The 20,414-nt window shown below is 44.1% G+C and overlaps 1 protein-coding gene across 2 annotated transcripts in view; it reads right to left on the bottom strand.

Annotated features, from left to right (window-relative positions):
- Window positions 1-5,357: 5,357 nt before the first annotated feature.
- The window catches only part of TNFRSF11A (TNF receptor superfamily member 11a), a 28,185-nt gene continuing 13,128 nt past the window's right edge, over window positions 5,358-20,414 (bottom strand). Inside the window, exons 3-10 of one of the 2 annotated variants that reach the window (XM_031049724.2) lie at window positions 20,199-20,324; window positions 19,502-19,645; window positions 18,425-18,518; window positions 17,962-18,056; window positions 17,686-17,793; window positions 15,968-16,020; window positions 13,480-14,332; window positions 5,358-9,318 (exon numbers count right to left, since the gene is read on the bottom strand). In XM_031049724.2, the coding sequence (XP_030905584.2) occupies window positions 8,936-9,318; window positions 13,480-14,332; window positions 15,968-16,020; window positions 17,686-17,793; window positions 17,962-18,056; window positions 18,425-18,518; window positions 19,502-19,645; window positions 20,199-20,324 (1,856 nt within the window). In that variant the 3' untranslated portion in view covers window positions 5,358-8,935. The remainder of the gene's footprint in view (window positions 9,319-13,479; window positions 14,333-15,967; window positions 16,021-17,685; window positions 17,794-17,961; window positions 18,057-18,424; window positions 18,519-19,501; window positions 19,646-20,198; window positions 20,325-20,414) is intronic. The other variant, XM_031049725.2, reaches the window with a different exon arrangement.

Raw genomic sequence — 20,414 nt, 5'->3', positions numbered from 1 at the left:
GCCATCTCCCGCAAAATAATTATGCTGTGAAAGAACAAAATGGCGGGGGGATTGGAACTAGATGATCTTAAGGTCCTTTCCAACCCTAACTATTCCATGATTCTATAATTCTATGGTTGCATGGAAGAGTGCTTACTGTCAAAGTAGCCAAAACATGGCAATCCCAAAGAAAAGAAGTCTTCAAGACTTCTAAAAATGGTTAATGGGACAGGATTCTTGAGTCTGTTTTTCCTCATGTTCCATCTCTTCCTAAAGAAGAACAAAAATACTTCACTAATTTCTAGTGGTTTTCATCAACAAAGCACCAGCTGTAGAATTTATTATATAGTGTGATAGACCCAAATGGGACCTGAGAAAGAACATGACTTTGAAGTGAGCAGGCTTAAAGTGCATCAACGTTTGAATACAGTAGGCCAGCGGGACTGAAAAAACCCGAGCACTGAAGTGGATTTATTTATATGTGCCTCTCTTTATTATACTTGGAGCATCCTTTCAGACAAAGGGGACAAAACTCTTGCAATGGTTGTTTGTGTAAGTGAACATGATGAAGTGGACAGGCTTTTGACATAGCCACAAACTGTTGCCCACCCAGCAGACAAGATGGGGTGGGGATAAAAAGACAAGGGGTTGCAGGAAACAGCAACTCTCAGCAGCCTGCTGAGACGATCATTAGAACCATGTGCATCCATCCCATTCTCTGATACATTCAAAGGGTGTTCTCAGAAGGAAATCTGGCAGTGCACCAGCAGGCAGCTGCATTTTTAAGTGGACACCCTGTTAAAGAAAAATTTTCTGTGTTATAGCATGAGCTCTACCATCTGTTGTCTAGCTCATTTATCTCCAGCTAAGCTTACAAAAAACCCAATGAGGAACTGAAATGATGCAAAAAGAAATGTCCTTGAGGAAACAGTGTTTTATGTTTCCCACAGGGAGCAAGAACATCTCTGCTTTAAAAGCACCTACAACACTAAAAGAGAGAGAAAAATAAATGCTAGAACTGATCAAAACCAGAGAAAATGAATAAAATAAGCTGCTTTATAAAAGCTCAGTAAGCGAGATTTGTAATGGCAGGCCTGCATGCTGAAAAACACCTTCTAAGCCCTCATTTAATGTTCTTCAAAGAATCAAGACTTTGTTTAAATAGCCTGCCATTGTAATAAGGTGAAGATCATAGGAGCAGCCTATTAGGGCAGCAGTTTCGGCATTTGGTTTGTTCTCATGTGCTGCCTATGGCCAATTCCACTCAATTTTCTGTGCACCGACTTTTTGAGACACACACACAGAGGTCTGATTTCACCTGATGAAAACCCTAGTTCACATGCCGGCTGCTTCCTGCACTGCAGAAGAGGGGGTATCCAGGTCTCACTGGCAAAGTCCCCGGGATGCTGTTGCCCTGCTTGCCTCCACCAGAGGGGCAAGGGTCTTCTCCTTCCACCCCCACAGGGCAGTGAGAAGAGCAGCTCTTTCAGCATTTCCTCCTTGTACCAGTTCCAGCCCTTGCCTCTCACCTTCTCCTTCCTACAGGTAAGAAATTTGAAGGCCCATCCTATGCCAAAGATAAAGCTTTCAGACCTATAACCAAAAGCTTAACAGTAGGAACTTGCTGAAATGTTGGGGGTTTTCTGTAGTTTTAGAAACCAGCTGAGGAAACAGCTCTGTTAGAACAAAAGCAACAGCTTCCATGCTTTCGAGGAAAGACAAAATAGGTGGAAGAGGCGAAGGGGTTATGCTCTCTGTAAAAGTGTGATTTGAGGACATGGGCAAGAGGACAGGCCAGCTGAATACCTTCAGGTCAAAGTTAGAGGTGTCACCATCAGAGGACATGGGAGTGCTTGTGGTGTGGGTGTCTGCTATGGACAACCTGATAGGGAAAGAAAAACAGATTAGATGTTCTTCAGACCACTCAAAGGCTGAGAATGACACCGTTGGCTGCAGTGCTAAGATCATAGAGTTTAGCGTCCTAGGGAGTGTGAAGAAGATAAGTAGCAGAATAAAGCCCCAGAACTTTGTAAGGGCAGATTTCATCTTGCTCAGGGAGCTGTTTAAAGCTATCCAAGAAATCTACTTTGGAAGCTACAGATATTCAGGAGTACTGGGAGGCTTTCAGAGACAGCCTTCTTCAAGCACAAGAGCAGTCCATCCACTTAAGCAGGAAAAGCAGCCAGCACAGCAAGATATCAGCCTGTGAGCTACTGAGAGAACTGAGATGCAAAAAAGGAACATGAGAGATAGAAAAGGGAACAAGCTTCCACAGCAAAATATAGAAACACCACTCTGGCATGCAGAGATGAAGAGCAAAAGCCCATCTGAATATGGCAAGAGTAGTAAGTACTAATATACTGTACGAATGTTAAGAAGCAGAAGGAAAAGGCAGGTCAACTGCTGAGTGGGGTTGGCCAGTTAGTTACAAACGCCAGAGGGAAATGTGAAGATTTTCCTTCATACCTTCTTTGCCTTAATCTTCATAAGTAAGGTCAGCCTCCCACGTTTCTACAGAGGGAGTAACAAAGCAAACAATGAACTGCTGACAGTGGGACAGGGTTGAGTTAGCAGAGGTGTATTGGTTCCTCCTAGTTGCCTTCTTGTCTTTCATGCCTGGAAACAGCTTCCATGAGGACCTGTTCCACCATTTTTCAAGGGACTCAAGTAAGGCTGATTCATTGGTAATTTCCCAACTCTTCTTTTTTTCCCTTTTTGTAGATGTGATATTTGCCCTTTTCCAGTCAGCTGGGACTTCCCCTTAACTCCATGACCTGTCAAGGATGTTAAAGTGTGGCTTTGCAGCAATGTGGCAGCCTTGGATGCATTCTGCCAAGTCCCATTGACTTGCATATGTACAGCTTGTCTAAGTGGTCCCCAGTACTCCTGAGCAACTTTTCCCTCCTTGGAAACCTTTCTAACAGCTTCTGGGAAGTTGAAATCAGAAGAAATTTTGTGTATGATCATCTGTATATAATGTATAGAAATCTGAGGCTCCCAATAGCAACATGATGCCACAAACCTGTCAACTTTGATGCAAGTTAAAGTGAGTACAACACCTAAGGACTGATCAAGGGATCAGGCAGGCTAAGGGATGAGCCAGAAGGGCTATGGTAATCCTCAGCCAAAAAACAAAGAAACCATAGATAGCTAGACAAAAGAAGGAAAAAAGCAGTATTAGAACACATCCAATCAGACACTTTGGCTTACATTAAAAAAAAAAAACAACAACAAAGCAACAAAAAACAAATCCAAAACCATAACAAGTGTATGACAACGCAACAAGAGCACTGGAGGACCTAAAGGCAAGAGCAGAGGGCTAGCAAACCTTGCTGCAGAGATGACACAATCACTTGTTGGCCACAAGTAGCTTTGATGCCTTGCAGAAGGAAAAGGCAGGAAACCATGCTTACTGAAGTGAGAGCAATGAGAAATACAGGTATAAGCTAGGGTCTGTCAAGGGTGAGTCCTCATGGGGACCCCTTAGGGTACAAATACTGGAAGACAACAGAGGCCTTTGAAGGTACATGCAAAAACTGCACATTGCCCATCGAGGAGTGCAGCCCTGATTGCTGGGTAGAATGGGTTTGAAGGTCTAGAAGAGGTTGAAAATAACATATATTCAGCTCAAGTAAATCATCCCATACTTGGTGAAAGTGGGGAAAGAAATAAAAAGGTATAAAACTTCCTACAAGAACAGGAAAAAAGAAGGGCAAGGAATTTCTCCTGCACCATCTCCTCAGGTAAGGACACCATGTGTGATCAGCAACACCACTTAAGCAACAGCAGTTCCTCCTGTGAATTTGGGACAGGAGAGAGGGAAAATGCTGCTTCTTTATTTACCCTTTACAACGTTTGTTAATGTGGACTTAGCAATCATATGTAAGGTAGTACCTTTTACTATGGAATTGAGTTCAAGAAACTGGGATGTGAAGGAGCTGTTTGCATTTCATTTTTTCCTTCAGCCTTCCCACTCAACGAGGTGATTAACACTGCAGCACAAAGGCACAGTAAAAATTCTTATGGCAGAGCTCTGTGAGAAATCATTTATTGTATAGCAACAGTTCACTCTTCATTCTGGAAATTAGGATAATGTCAGGTAAGAAGAGACAATCTTTCTGTCTGAAATGGGAGCTGTTCCCATCAACACCTGAAATCACATGCCCCTTGCTTCAACAGTGATTGTGACTGCTGTAAAATTACCAATTTGGCTTTTCCAGAGATATAATTGCAACTCGGCCAAGGTGAATAACAATTGTTGGCATTTAACATTGTGGGGAGCAGAAGGTGGGAGTCCTCAAAGGTCATATGCTGCCAGGCAGAGCTTTCTGGTGCCAACATGTGCCAGCAAGCACGCTGTAAAGAAGTGCTGTGGGCAGGTTTTCCTAGCATGTCCCTAGGGAAACATCAAATTATTCCTGATAGACTGAAAACAGCAACAGCCATTTGGAAGGAGGTTTGGAAAACTAGCTTATAAGGTTTGGAGTGGTTTAGCATCACAAAGTTCAATGAGGCCAAGTGCGAGGGCCTCCATTTGAGTAGGGGCAACCCCAAGCAAAAAGTCAGGCTGGGTGGAAGATGGATTGAGAGCCACCCTGAGGAGAAAGACTTGGTGGTGTTTGTTGAGGAGAAGCTCAACATAAGCTAGCAATGTGCATTTACAGCCCAGAAAGCCACCTGTATATCCTGGGCTGCATCAAAAGAAGCATGGTCAACAGGTCAAGGGAGGTGATCCTGCCCCTCTACTCTGCTCTGGTGAGACTCCACCTGGAGTATTGTGTCCAGCTCTGCGGGCCCCAGCACAAGAAGGACGTGGAACTTTTGGAGCAAGTCCAGAGGAGGCCATGAAGATGATCAGAGGGCTGGAGCACCTCTCCTGTGAAGATACACTGAGAGTTGGGGTTGTTCACCCTGGAGAACAGAAGGCTCCAGGGAGACCTTATAGCAGCCTTCCAGTACCTAAAGTGGGACTACAAGAAATCTGGAGAGGGAATTTTTACAGCAGTGTGTAGGGATAAGATAAGGGGGGAATAGCTTTAAACTGACAAAAGGTAGATTTAGATGAGGTGTAAGGAAGAGATTCTTTACTATGACGGTGGTGAGGCCCTGGCACAGGCTGCCCAGAGAAGCTGTGGCTGCCCCATCCCTGGCAGTGTTCAAGGCCAGGTTGGACAGGCTGTGAGTAACCTGGTCTAGTGGAAGGTGTCCCTGCCCATGGCAGGGGGATTGGAACTAGATTGTCTTTAAGGTCCCTTCCAAACCAAACCAGTCAATGATTCCTTGCAAGAAACCTCAGACAACCTGACCAAGTACACTTCAAATTTTCAGTGACTCTTATTAAGTATCTATTAATAATATATGCTACATACTCCAGAAATAACTTTTTCACACAAATAGTTTGCAGCCATTTTACCATGTCTAGTATCATGCACTGGCAGAAGTGAATTCTCAGATAGCTGTCAATGGTTTTTAAGGGTGGTGGTGAGGGTGCACTGCTGCCTAAGTTGAATAGAGAGGTATCTGATAAAACTACAGCTTTATTAAATACCTGATTAGCACAGACATCCTTCAGCAGAATTCTGTTTTATAATAGGCACAGGAGTGTAATTGCTCCAACACCATCAGTATGATAAAATGAAGGCAACTTGAATGAACAAGTAAAAATGATGACATTTAATGTGATGCTACTCCCAGATATGCTGTAAGCGTAAAGTAATTTCCAATCTCTATGTGAACACGTATCTGAGTACACAGATTAACAGCAGTTACTGCTTATACTGATCTTTGCTATCTTGTTTTCCATGTGGATAAGAATGGCTGTTCCAGTGCCCTCGAGCAATAGATTGCTCCTAATTTTTCCATGGTTATATGCAGAAGTACTGCTGCCCTGCCAGGCCTGAAGTAGCTGAGTTTCAAGAGTACCTAGTATATTCATAATGAATAATGCATGTTGTGGCTTCTCAGACTGAAAGATTTGTAAAAATGCATGCTGTGCAGGAGGACACTTCAGGAATGAGCTGGAATCGGTGACCAGTTCTCAGCAGTAAGGCATTACTACACCAGATCTATGAGAGTTCCTGTTTGGTTTTATGTATGGGCATGGGTTTGGTTTCTGTTAAAACAATTCTACATACAAAAGATATTAAAAAACCTGACTGGGAAAGTTTTTATATTCACATTTGATTTTTCTTTTTTGGTCAAAATAGGCATATAAAATGTATTTGCTTTTGTCCATTAATTTAAAGAAAACCTTCACTTTTTCTCAAGCAGATCTTTAAGGTTTTTATTATCATTAATTATGTGTATTACACTAGCAGCCAGAAGCCTCCAAATTAGTGCCCAATGAATAGGGCCCCATTGTAAAGATGTTAAAAACCAGCCCCAGCTCCAAACTGATGGCAAATGAAATCATGAGGATAAAACTCCCTTTGGATCCATGTCTAAGCAGCCAGGCAGAGACCCAGGGAACATGCAGCACAATGATGAGTGTGATATGGTTTCTTCACTTTTGGGTAGACTTTATAGGAAATATGGATCTGTTGGAACATCACGTTTCCCATAAGAAAGTGGACAAAGTGCCAAGATTATTATGATCCATTTCCTCATGCTTGATGATCTTAGTTTCAATCCTTGCTCAGGAGGATCCTGAAATTCAGAGGACTGAGGACACCTAGTAAACTTGCCATTGTCTTCTCTGAAATCAGGATTTTGAACCTGCTTTCTGGTGGCAGATACAAACTAATGGAAGAAAAAAGCTGCAGAGGGAGAAGGAAAAGATGGACTTGCTGCCAGGTAGTTTAGCCAGAGCCGAGCACAAGAATTCTGCTCTGTAAGTGGTGCTGATATCCTGGATTAATGCTTTATAGGGAAATATGACTGAAAATATGAAGACGAAATGGGGAAGCATCTCCATCACCTTGCATCAAGGTGATGGTGTCTCTGCCTCCTTGTCCCTATTGCACTAATGCCTAGGGTATACTGAATTAGGCCAGCAGAGGCTAAAAGTAGGTTGTAAAGGATCCAGCAAGAAGGATAAAAGAATACCACAGATAACAGAGCCTCAGTTACACACCTTCAAAGAGGCAGACATAGCCATCACTGAACGGGACAACCTACCTGCCTGAGTCTAGGCTAGAAGGGCCATGTAGAGGTGAAAGGGAGACTGGCTGTTCAGTGCCCTTTTTGTCAGCCACCCAAGAGAGACTTGAAATTTTGTACTGAACTTTACATCCCAGATATATAAATAATGCAGAATAGTTCTCCTGAGAGGTGAAGGTGGCTAAGCCCATCCTTTTGTATTATGGATGACAAATCCATTATCATGACACAGTGGTCACCTTGTCAGCATTACAGGTGCTCTTCACCTGCAGAGAAATACTATTACAAAGGGAGCAGCTATGCAGTGAACCCCTCAGCTTTAAAACTTCCTCAGGGAGGAGCCCTTCCTACCAGAGACCTCTTCCATCATACTAGGTAAGAGATCCCTTTACTGTCTGGCAAGAAACACAGCACTGACCCTCCTGAAGGCTCAGACTGAAGATAGCCTCCTGCAGTGCTCACTTGTGCAGGAGAATGTCAGAGAATTACCCCTTGTCAGGAAATCGTTAAAAATATTATCTTTTCCTCTTGGGAGCTCCTTGAGACTCTCTTCCCTTCACCTTTCCCTCCACAGTGGCTGCTGGAGGAGGCTGCAGGATATGGGACCTGAACAAAAGCCAATTGAGTAGCTGAGACTCCCTTCTAACTACAACTACTATTATTCTTTAAATCTGAACCTTTGGTCCCATTGCTTATCAGCTCTCATTGTGGCTACAGTATGATTTGAGCTCAGGCAGGCTGAGCTCTGGAAATAGCTTCATGCTACCTAAGTAGAGCTCTGCTTGCTAATGAAAATGTCAGAGGGAATGACAGAATTGTTTAGGCAGATGAAGGCATGTGTGTTCGACCCTGATCAAACTCTCCATCACTAGGTAATCCCTTCCTCTCCTGTCACTCAGGAAACGACCACAGCTGGTTACCACAGACCCTTCCTTCACCTGCTAGCAGCTCTGTGTCTGAAACTTCAGTGACATTATTCACGCAGCAGCATGCCAGGCACTCGTCACTCTCATCCTCAGGGGTGTGGATTCCTCTGGCGAGGTGCAATACGGCAGAGGTGAATCAGGCTCCAAAACTATAAATGCTCTTTGCTCAGGATTCATCTAATACACTTGTAAGGCAGACCAACTGTTTTGCTTGTCATAGTGCTCGTGGGGCAGCATTACACCTATTCTTACCCACAAGGTAGTAAGAGGCAGACCAGGATCTTGGCTATTGGCCTGGTTTGAGACTGGAACATCTGCTTCCTTGGGGAAAGATGGGAAGGGGTGACAGCACCTGCCTGATCTCTGCAGGGAGGCAAATGTTGCCAGTGGCACTATGCTCAGCAGAGGTGGTTGCCACTTCCTTCCACCACAGAGGCATGGAGGAGACCCAAGACCCAGCAGAATGGGTGTAGCTTAGTTGCAAAAAGAAAACCCCATGGCAGAGCTCAGGGCCCCTTTCAGTGCATCCTCCACCATGTTATCTGCTTTCCAGGAGCGCCCCACATGCCTGGCCAGCAAGGTTTTCCTCCTCACCATGTCCTGGGCTACAAGGATCAACCCTCTTTTGCTGCTTGCTTTGGATAGGTGCCAGGGATTGGGGTCCAGTCAGAGCCAACCACCCTGTAAGAGAGAGGAGAAAGCCCTGCTGCTGCTTCTGCAACGAGGGCAGTGTGCCTGCTTCACATGTGTGCCTGTCCCTACCAGTAACCTCCTCAGAGAGAGCACCACTGCCGGCACTTGTGCCACAAACGTCCTTTCCAGCTGTAAGACTTCCTGGGATACCCCATGGGTAGCCACAGTCTCCATATCTGTCGCGACACCTGCGATTTCGGCAGCCCCATGGCAGCCCCACCACCCCTTGCCGGTTGGCCTCAGTTCAACACCTTCTCTGAGAAGTGTCCCAGCTTCCCCTCCTCCTGCACCGGCCGCAAGGCCTGGCTGTGGCAGGATGGGCTCTGCTCCTGGGACAGGCATCCAGCAGGCCACCGTGGCCCCTCGCTCCCCGCAGCCGGGCAGGAGCCCTGCTGCAGCTCCGCACACTTCTCCTTGTAGTGCTCGGCATTGCCGGCAAACGTCTCGCAGCGGCTCAGGTTTTCCTCCTGCACCGGGCTGCCCACGTTCTCCTCGCTTGGTCCCGAGGCCGCTGCGCCCTCCTGGGAGTTCTGGCTAAAGTAGACAAAAATGATGTCGCCCTTGAAATTCATTACTTGTCCGCTTGAGATAAAGGTGGAGTTACTGTTTCCAGTCACATTTCCTAGGAAAGGAGGGGGAGAGAAGACACATGTGATTAGTGTTTTCCCCTCATAAGATGGACGCTCAGCATTGTGAATTTAATCTGCAGTGGTGGCTTTACTCTTGTTCCATTATTTTTTCCCCGTGACACAAGGATGCTCTTTTAATCTATCCCTTCCACTGGACCTTCTCATTATTTCCACTTTTGTCTCCTTAGGCCGAAGTCAGTCACCCACAGGGATCCTGACTGGAAGGCTTGGAAACATTTTCTCTCTCAATTGTGCTCTTGGAAGTAAGAGTGAGAGCACCAATTTAATGTCCTCCATGCTGCCCGATGCACAAGCTGCATCCAAAGTGCTTCTGCCCATTATTTGTGAGGAAATGGTCATTATTTCTAATTATGAGATAACTTTTTTAGAGTCCCAAGCATCAAGTTCAGGTCCTTTTCCTCTTTGGTAAACAATCAATCGCACCATGTGGGCTAGATAGCAAGCTTATTGAATATATACTGAAAGACTTAATGTCAGACCATACAGTCACACAGTGTCCTAATGACAGGGACAGTTATCTGATATTGTCCTGATCCTCCCTGCAGGTATGCTCTGGTACTCATCTAGTGCTCTCATGGATTTACCTGGATATATGCTGACTCCAGTGAAGAGGCAGTCTGTATTACAGCAACCTAACATAGTTACTTTTTCACAGTCAGTCTGACTGTGGTTAGAGATTTGTCAGTATAAATTCAATCTTTCTACCATTCAGGGACTAAGTTGCTGACTCAAGTGACAATGGGACCAGGCTGGGGAATTGATAGACTTCCCTCAGAGCAGAAAGAAAATAACTACGAGCAAACTTTCAACCACAAACTAACAAACTTGTTCAAGTTTCAAAATCAAACTGAAGCAACAAAGTTAAAAAAGGAAAAATCTTCCTAACCTATGAACACTCTTCCTAAGGAATGTTCTTCCTGCTGTGCTTCACTTAATCATTTCTTGCGGACTGATCTGACAGCTTCCTCATTATGAACCTCAACACTTGAGACATTCCTTCTTTCACTGCAGCTAAGCATGGCCCAGCCCAGAGAAATCCTGTTTTTCTAGCAGCCACAGCTGATGTTTGCACATCAGCAAAGGACACTGGGCTCCAGTTGTGTTGAGTTAGGACCCAGACTTGCTCATAACTGAGTCTGCGTATCACTCAAGCATCTCTCTAATAGCCCCCCTCAAGCAATCCTACTTATTTCTGCTAAACCACTGCATTGCTGGCTCTTTGCTTTCTTTCCAAGTGTTGTTGATTAACATGAGGTGTCAATAAGAATTTTCTCTGCAGGTGTTTTTTCCCTGCCAGTTGCCTCCCCTGTGTTCGATTTAGTTCAGCTGCTTGCCATCAACAAAACTGTTAGGCATAATGGGAATACAAAAACAACTGTTTGCCTTCATTCAGGTGTCCTGTCACTTGCAAAAGGTACTGTGGAGAAGTTCACCAGTGCTCAGTACGAGGTCAAGAATTTAGAAACATATGTGACAATGGGAATGGGGGGCAGATTAACATATTTATGATGTCTAGCTCAATGTGGCTGCCAAATCTTCATTGCTTTCTGAAGGCACTGTGATGAAACAAAAGGGTATTTGAGGCCCAAAACCATAGAAAATGGACACGAGCTTCCTGGACTGCACTAAGACATGTGCTTCCAACCTGAAAAGCATAATGGACACGTTCAGAGGATCAGTGAAGGCATCGTTCTTTGAAAGGTTTCAGCCTTTTGATCTCTTCATACTACCTGATGGTAGTAATTACAATGACAGGTTAATTTTTGTACTAATTATTCACTATGAACTGAAACAATGCAGGTGATTAATTTTCTCTGAGCCATCTGATGGCCTCTAGGTGGTAAGAACTGTTGCTGCCAAACTGAGCTGGTTTAGAATCTGGAAGAGAAAGGCATTCAGAGAAAAGCATTCCAAGCTGCAAGTCACCTAAGTCTTCCTGCACTCATGCTTTATGTTGTAGCCCTACACATGATTTGAGGTGTCATTAACTGATGCTTCATGTTCTAACTGCCTTCAGGCTTGGGGGGTTTGAAAGAGCACTTAAAGGCTTACCCCGTCACTGACAGTGAACCCTCTAAGTGGTACCTGTCTAGAGGTTTGCTTTGGTGCTCTAGGATTATTTCACAGAAGGAACAGTTTACAATTTCTGTTGTCATTTTGAGTGTTATGAAACTAACCCCCAAACTTCATGGAATTACCCATGGCCTTTTTCTCATTTTTTAAGCCATCCCTCTTTTGAACTGCTCTGTCTTAGCATGACTGTGCAAAGCCTGGTGGCTTCAGTTGCTTTGAGAAGCTTTACAGAAAGTTATTTTGCATGCATGCTTATTCCATCTGGCCACTGCAGAAGGCCCAGCAAAATGACTGATGCAGCTGCAGCCCCACGTGCAGCCCCAGTGTGGCCAGGGTGCTTCAGTGTGGAACCTATGGCTAAGCCCTGTCCCACTGCTTGTGCAACCAGGCATTGCCAGCAGGGCATGGCCGTTCCGTGGGCAGAAAAAACCCTCTGCCAGCAAGCCACATGACCTGCAGATTAACTAACCCACACTCTCATGCTGCCCACAGCTCGGTCAGTACCTTCCAGCATTTGCACCTAAAAAATGGCACATTAGGAAGACAGCATCTGTGCTCAGGTTTCACCAGATGGCACTGTAGCATTTACATACCTGAAGGCACAGACACGATAAAAATTCAACAGAAATTATTATGCTGCAGATCCAAGATGGCACTTTCTAGCATGTCACTTAAATGCAAACTCTCCTGTTTGCCCTACTGTTCCTTAATATTTTCTCTTCCTCTTCCTGTCAGATTTAGAAAGAAAAACAATACTTCTGCAGTGCCCAGTATGACTTGGTTTTTGGTTGTACCTCAGTCACCTTCCAACAACAACAAAAGACAATCTGTGTCCTCTTTGCCACTGCTGAATTTTGTATGGACCAGGCAGTGAAACTGTGTCAGGATTTTAGGAAACTGAAATGGCAGAAGGAGTGTCTGCTCTCAGAAAGATTGAGACACACACTTCCAGATTCCCACATGGCATGTGTGTTGAGAGTAGGGCCTTCCAAAGTGCTGCTTGTGGGCTTTGGCAGACTGACAAGAATGTCTCCGTAAGAAACTTTAAAGCATAACATGGTTTTAAAGAAGAGCAACTGCTTACAACTGCTATGTGTATTACAGTAATCCTTAGATGTCCCAGTCAAAACCAAGGTCTCATTATGCTTGGCAATGCGTCGACATAAATAAAAATAAAGCATTGGACCTTAAGAGAGTATAATCTAAAGTGACTGGTAACACATGACAGACAGATTGCAGACTTTTATAGCAAAAAGAGGGGAAGGTTTAATGCAGAAAAGGCTCATAACTTCCCTTCCACCAGTTTTGCTTCAGTGATATTTCACCTGCTTTCATTTGATAATTTTGATATAGTTACTCAATTAGTAAATTGGCAGCAGTGTTCCAGTATTGTTTAGGAGACAGAGCATGGAGAAACAAGGTCTGCATGAAGTTATTTTTAGGTGAATGCTTATATCATTGCAAATTAAAACAGAGAGCTAAAAGCACAAAATTGAACATAATCTTTCAGACCCTAACCCTAACCCATGGCCACCACATTAACAGCTCCAGCCTGGAATTTCACTGACCACCATGTAAATGTAACTGGACTTAATTAAACCTAATGGCAAAAATGTGAGTGCAGACTGCTGAATGGAAAATTGCCCTTCTGAGTGTTATGCATCCTTTCTTGACTCAGTCTCTAGGTTCCTATACTCTCCTTCTCAGTTTTCTCCAATACACACATCTGCTATCACCAAAATACTTCAGTAACAGAATTGCCTGGCCTCTGCAGTGACAGCCAGAAGATGGGCTCTGTGTTGCTGGTTAGACCAGGGCAGGACAATGGTCCCTCACAGTGCTCATACTTGTCGCAGAAATCATTATGAACCAAATGGCTTTACTATTTCAGGGTTCAGTTTGGTTATTTTTTTTCAGTTTAGCTTCAGAGCAATTAAGTGGAAAGTCATAATTTCATTCTTCTCCCGCCCTTTTCCTAAATCAGACTTCTGAACAATACTGAGCTAGCAGAGAGAATAATATATATATGACTGTGTACAGGTCAAGCCTAATGGGCTTACCAGATGCTGGAGGGAGGTCTGAAGTGCTGCTGTTTGTCCCTGAAGTGCTTCTGTTTGTCCCTGAAGTGCTTCTGCTTGAATTCTGGTACTTCATGTTGGTACTATCTGAAGATGCATCTTCCATACCATGGTCATTTGCTAGCGTGCTCTGACCAGCAGAGAGAAAATTCAAGCCACAAGTGCACTGTGCATAGGATCCAGTTTCTGGGGAGATGGAGGCACTGTCATATGCAAGACAACAGGATTTGCTCCACTTTCTGGGAGAGTCCCTGTACGAAATGCCACACCTCACACAGATCTTCTCTGAGTCAGAGTTTGTTGCACAATGATCTGTGTCTTTGTTGCCCATTTCCTTCAGGCAACTGTGGGCATGCTGGCAAGATTTCTGAAGAAGTTTGTCCGTGGCAGTGTGTGCCCCATCTGTGAAAGGCTGCAAGCCTTGAGAGACTGATACATCCTCTGTGCTCCCGATCCCTGAAAAGTACTGATTTAAACTGTCATTCTCCCCTGCCTCCATTGGTTCCGAAAATGACGACACAGTTTTACTGGCAGTCCTGCTTGGTAAGGACAAATAATCAGCGGTATTGAGATCCTTATCCATGTATTCATCTTCTGTGGGAACTGGTGGGAAATGATCATCATCAGTCTCAGTTTCCAAAGAAAACCCTTGTAGGCTCCCTCCCACCTCACACGGTGCCATGCTGAGGTTCCCATTCTTGCAAGAAGAATGTCCACTGGTGCAGCATGCGTTTCCAGGAGAGCCAGTGGGACCCAGGAGGCACATGCCTTCAGAGGTCTGGGGGACAGCAGCATTCATGGTGTTCATGGTAACAGATGTATCTCTGGGGGGCTCCTGAAAGAAATTCAAAGAAAAACGTATTTACAAAATAGATCAGCAGAAGGTTATTTTTCTAGACAAAGGAAAATGAAGATCTCAGTTCCTTCTTGGTGTGGAGGTGCTGAGGTTTAGGAACACCGCTATATTTGACTCTTCAGGGGTAATTCCATTCTGCTGTGAAACTGTGAGCAGTGGTGCTGGGCTCAGTGGGTGTTCAGAAAAATATCTGGAGGCCTCAGGGGCAATAGCATTTAATTTTGGGAGATGGTTATTCCTAGTTCTTAAGAAGGCACTTAGGAGTTAATAGATCTAGAAGAGTCACTGCATTCTGTTGCTCCTTATGGACCATCAGTAGGACTTACCTAACTGCTTATAAGGGTTTTGAAACTCCCTCTGTGTTTGAAAGGCTGTTGATCTGTGAGGGCCTTACTGGGAGGAAAATCTTTATTATCAGTAATGATGAAAGAAAGAAACTAAGTTGATGCAGAGGGACCAAGACAAGCTAGAAAAAAAGAACTCACATGGGCAATGTTCCTTGAACTTAGAAAATGTTAGGACAGGAAATGCAAAGGCCCACAATGCCATTTATGTTGCCACTACTTGTCCAAGTACAGCTGTATTTTTGGTTGCAGCTCCCCCAAAAAAGGTTGGGAAATACTTCAAGGATTTCCTTCAGTTCAGGGAAGTTGTGCTGTAAAAACTGCTACTTGGAAACTGGTACCTTTCATCTGTGATGTCTGTTCAGATCTTCCAGAATAAAAAAGAAAGTGTAAATGCTGCCAGCTACTAATTGCTGTTGATTCACTCCTTTGTCTCAGAGGATCTGAGCAGCTGCCAAGGCAGGAGGTTGCACGAACAATTATGAGACAAAAGAGGAACTTCCTGCTCAGAAAGGTGGGTTTATTTGGTATGGGGTTTTTTTTAGTAATGGAATTTGAGTCTTTCAACAGCTAAACTAGACAGAGCTCCTAGATGGGGTGGTGAAGAGAGCATGCACCTGAACACCTCAGTCCACGTCCATGCTGTGAAGCCGGCAGTGCACATGCGTTTAAGCCTGTGTCCCCATCTGAGTGTTTCAAGCACAGGATCTGTTGTTCTTTCAGAGAAAAATCTCATATTTTTTTCACATCTGAATAGACAAGAAGGATTTCTGCAAGCACTAGAACACAGGTGTCTTCCAGCCAGTTTCTTTAAGTGATGGCTCCTGTGCTTACTGCCTTTCATGCCTGGCATTCTTGCCATTGCCCCAAGTCCAGGTTTCTCTCCTGTGAGCATTCTGGTATATAAAAAGGTGCAAACTTAGCTGAAGCTTTTCCTGCTCTTAGGATTTAAGAAGGCTGTCTGCTAAGCAGAGTCTCAGGTGTTCAGCAACCAGGGGGCTTAACTTTCTCCTAAATATTTAACCATCACAGAAACTTTTACAACTGTTCAAACTGGTGGAAACAGGAGAGCAGGTTCAGAAGCTGTTTGAGAATGGTGATTTCATATGCCTCACATTTACAGAAAACCAGACTGAAAAAAAACCAAAGGAAGAACGCAAAACTAGTTCTTTAGCCAAATGTTAATGTGGAGTCTGTTTCAGGAGGGGTTTAAGGAATTCTGCAAGGAAAACATAAACCAAAGAGAAAATGCTAGTGGCTTTGACTTTACCTTTGTGCCTTTTATTTGGCTGCACACTTCACTAGCCCAATTCTGTAGATCTGCTGTAGGGAAAACAAAAGGAGTAGCTGTTACATATAGCAGGCACTGCAGCTAGCCACAAACCAAAACAGCCACAGTTATGCACAGTCCACAGTATCATTAAATAAAAGCCAGCAAGACTGTTTTTACTGACTGTTCAAGTGTCCCAGCATCACTCTAGCTGAGGATTCATTGTAACTGGAACAGGGATATATTTCTGTGGAACAAATGTTTCCAAGCTCCTAAAATAGAAGACAGTTAAACTGTGTTCCACATCAAATGGGGTTTCTTTCCTGGTCATATGTTACACCAGGCTATGACTGGCCCAATACTGACCCGCTTGCAGCCGTATGGTCTATTTCAAGAGAAGTCACATGGATGGCCAAAAGGCCATTCTCAGACAGGAGTGAGGAGCCTGGGGAGGAGAGGGTAAGCCACTGAAACCACAGGATGGCAGGCTCAAATGCAGTGTACTCCTTAATCAGGGTGTACTTGATGAGGAAATTCATTTAATTGGAGTATTTTCCAAAGAAAAGCTTTAGTTCAACATACTTTATGGTAAAGGCTGCTACTTAATAGAGTTATCAATTCTCGTTTTCTGATTATACTTTCAGAAGATTTGTAGGGCTCAAGTCTCATGTACACTTGCTGGTTTTGTATGTCTGAAGATAGATCAGCTATGTAGCCACTGCCAGTTCCCAGCAATGACTCTGTTCTTCTGATGTTGAGCCTGCACATTTACCATCAATTCCCTGTCTCATCAGGCAGGCAGAGCTTCTTCCTGAGCCTACAAGCCTCTGGGGCTCTGGTTAGCAGAACTGACCACCCAAAGGCAATGAAGGACTCTCACTGCAGAACATCAGGGCAATAGAAATGTCAAATAAAAAGAACTCCCCCCTAACCTGCTTTGCATCATATTTGGTTTGCAAGAAGAGTCACCATTTCCTCCAGCCCATCCCAGGAATTCCAGATTTAGCACAACCCATGTTTAGTGTGGCAGAGGCACCCTATTTCTAAAACACAGGCTGAAATATACTTCACAAGACAGGGTTGCTGTTCTTCTCTTCCACTGTTCCCAAAACATTTCATACATTGCTAGGGCTTGGGAAAGGAGACAATGGGAAAACTACACAAGGAAAAACAGTCTGTGTTTCAGGGGAGAAAATAAAATGTGAACAGAACAATATGGGTACATCCTTAACTAAGGAGATCCAGGGCTTAACACAGAGCTGAGTAACTGTTGAACTTAATTCCACTGAATTAATAATATACTGAGAACCCCAATGTCATTCAGCATGCCTTTGCTGAAATTTTTCTAATTTTCTAGTTTTACTGTTTATTCTATTTCCTTCTAGTATTTCCCACATATCTCATCAGAACGTCAGCTAAAAACACTGCCTCCATCATGTTTTCAAAAGCACAACAGGCCTTTGCCTTGAAATCCATATTTTAACCTGTCCAGATGTTGGTTTTGGGGGAGGAGGGAAAGTGGGACAAAGGAGACAAAAGGTGGTGAAAGCCCCCTGTGTCTGTGCCTGCGCCTGCTTTCCTTTGGCCAAGGGCTCTTCTGTGCCATGTGGTGCAGAGAAGCATGTAGTTAAACATGGTAATGATAGTTATACAAGAAATCAGAGTGCACAGAGAGCTATGCAGTTGTCACATGCATGAATATCGTTAGCTACACGTACCTGTCAGCTTTTTTCCCTTATTTTTGTAGTACACAATGAAGATGACAATGCCAATTAGTGCCACAAAAAACGAGACGACAATCAACACGTACAAGATCTGGTTTGTTCCTGCAGGATGTAAAAAAGATAGTGCCATCAACCCAGTCTTGGCCTACAGCAGCTCCCCCTAAAGTCATCCACAATGGGAATGGAGTTAAGCCAGCCAAAACCTCTAGTAAACACATCCCTTCTCCTGCCTGCCACTTTCTAACAGGTAACCTGTACGAGGACACGTACCATCTTCCGATGGCTCTGGCACCTTCCATTCTGCACAAACTACATCTGACTTCTCAGTCCCAGGCATGTCTTCTGTCATTCCTAGAGCTGTACAGCTGAAAAAGAAAGACAAAGAGCCTAGGTTCTCAAAAAGGAAGCTTGTCATAGCTCCTACATTCATGCAGAGTAGCACTTTCTTTTGTAACATACAACATTTCTCCTGCATTTCTCCACCCATAAGAACCTCGGATACCATCTTTATTTTCAGCTGCATCAGCTCAGCAGTTCTGTTTTTACTGCTCTCTCTTATTCCAAGAGAGAGAACTCAAGCTTTAGTGTGAGAATGCTTTTATAGCTGCACTACCAACAGAGATGACCGATGTGCTCTGCAGACAGCCTGAAAAGCCCCACCAAAAATGCTTTTACCCAAGCTTCTCCCCGTTTCCTGGCTGTTGTGGTCCTCTTACAGGATACAGGGACTTACTTGGTCCAGGATTTACACTCGTCAGTAGATGAAGCGACCTTTGAGAAGTAACCTCTGGGACATGGTATACATGTTGTGTCCTGGTCTTGTTGCACTGTGTGTAGTAAAGAAAGAAAAACTTCATAGCTGAATTTCCTTTCAGGTGAGGAGAGGGTGATTACACTCCCCATCCTCCTGCTTTACCCCACCAGCCCCCTCAAAAGCTTCCCTGACAAGAGAAGGATCTCAGATTACATTGGAGCAGCAATCACAGTCACATGTAAGCAGAAAAACTTAGGTTAGTCTCACCTGAGCACTTCTCTACACGATCAAAATGAGAAATGACCAGGAGCCATTTATAGTTGTTGTGAAATAGCACACAGCTATTATATCCTTCCCCTTCCATTAACTTCCTCATGTCAATGCTACGCCATAGACAGAGACACTAACTGGTTTTGTCACTTCTGTGAAGCCACAGTAAACAAAATGCTGTATCAGGACTTGCTAGTCTAGAGAAAAAACAGCACTACTATGCTCCAGCCCATGCAGCATTTCATCCTCCATGACTCTGTTACATGCTGCTTTTTGGGGATCCTCACATGCTTGGCACAGCTTTTCCCAGTGCTCATTACAACTTTCAGCTTGCTTATAACATTATAAAATGCCAAAGCAAAGTTGTTGAACAAAACTTGATTTCAAATCCAACCTCAGGGACAATGCTTGAAGATTGCTTCGCTGAATGGACTGCTGCTCTGAACAGTGGAGCAATGCATGACCTAGTGATTCACAGTCAGACACCTCAGCAAGCATTAGAAATACACTGAACACCTTGCAACTAGTGCCAGGTCCACGTGGTATCTTGTAACAATCACTTGATCTGAGATACTACTTTAACTACAAACATAGAAGCCTTCAAAAGGCGAATAGTCCAGGAGGATTATATGCAGTAGTAAAGATAACTGAAATATGCATCTTCTGTTGACAGTCATCTGAGAGTCCGAAGTGTCCTCTCTAACATCACAGCCCACATAATGCTGGCCTTACTTTGTAGGCCAAGGCTGGACATTTCACTCTGTATGTCCCCTTTCTGTATCTTACCAGGATGCTTGACTCCAAATCCTGGAGCACATATGGTATTTCGCTGACAGCAGTCACAGTCTTCATTCCAGTGGTAGCCCACTGTACAAGCACACTGCCTCTGGAAAGTGCTGTTCCCTGGGTTGACTTCTCTCAAGGCTTTCCCTGAAAGAGAAAGTAGATGGGAGTAAAAATGTCTCTGGTAATAAGCCTCAAGTTTATGAACCTCCTGTTCTATCTATTGGCTTTGCCTAAATGCCAGATGCAAACCCACTCATGCTAGAGGAAATATTATCTTTGAAGAAGCATAGGAGACCCTTGATCAGCACAGGGGGCTCTTCACTGATGGCACTCCTGAACAATACTTATTTTCCTTGTTGCTGCTGCGGGAAACAAACAGAGCTTTTACAATGGTGAGATGAATGTGTTAAGAGGAAGTGAATCCACTGTATGCTGGGCAAAAGGACAACTTTTAAGATCAACTCACAGGAGGTGAATGGCCCCAGTGAAGATAACAGTTATCAGTAGCATGTAGCCTGTGGTTGCAGTGCTCAGCACAGAAGCTCTGCTGCCTGGGGACCTCCCTCTCCATCAGGCTTTTCTCCAAGCCCAGCCTCTAGTGCTGGGTAGCCAAACAAAGCCACTTCCCTAGATCCACTTTCCCATATTTGTGCTTCATTAATTTGGATTGAAAGGTTCTTCAGTATGAACAGCTCACCTTGATCACATATTTTGTGTAGTAAGCATTTATCTTCTTCATTCCAGACATCCATGTACTCGTTTGGGCCACATGGCTTGCACACACTATCAGAAGTATCAGTGCATCTGGCAGACATATACTTTCCTGTGAATGACAGAAGGACAAGTAGGCAGTTTACAAGTTGCACACTAGCTGTCTAAGGAGCTTAGAGAAAATAACAGGCTGGGCTAACAC

Source organism: Melopsittacus undulatus, chromosome 1 (assembly GCF_012275295.1).
Source record: "Melopsittacus undulatus isolate bMelUnd1 chromosome 1, bMelUnd1.mat.Z, whole genome shotgun sequence".
NCBI lineage: Eukaryota > Metazoa > Chordata > Aves > Psittaciformes > Psittaculidae > Melopsittacus > Melopsittacus undulatus.
The sequence above is the reverse complement of the archived record's forward strand: the minus strand, read 5'-3'. Positions and strand labels throughout refer to the sequence as shown.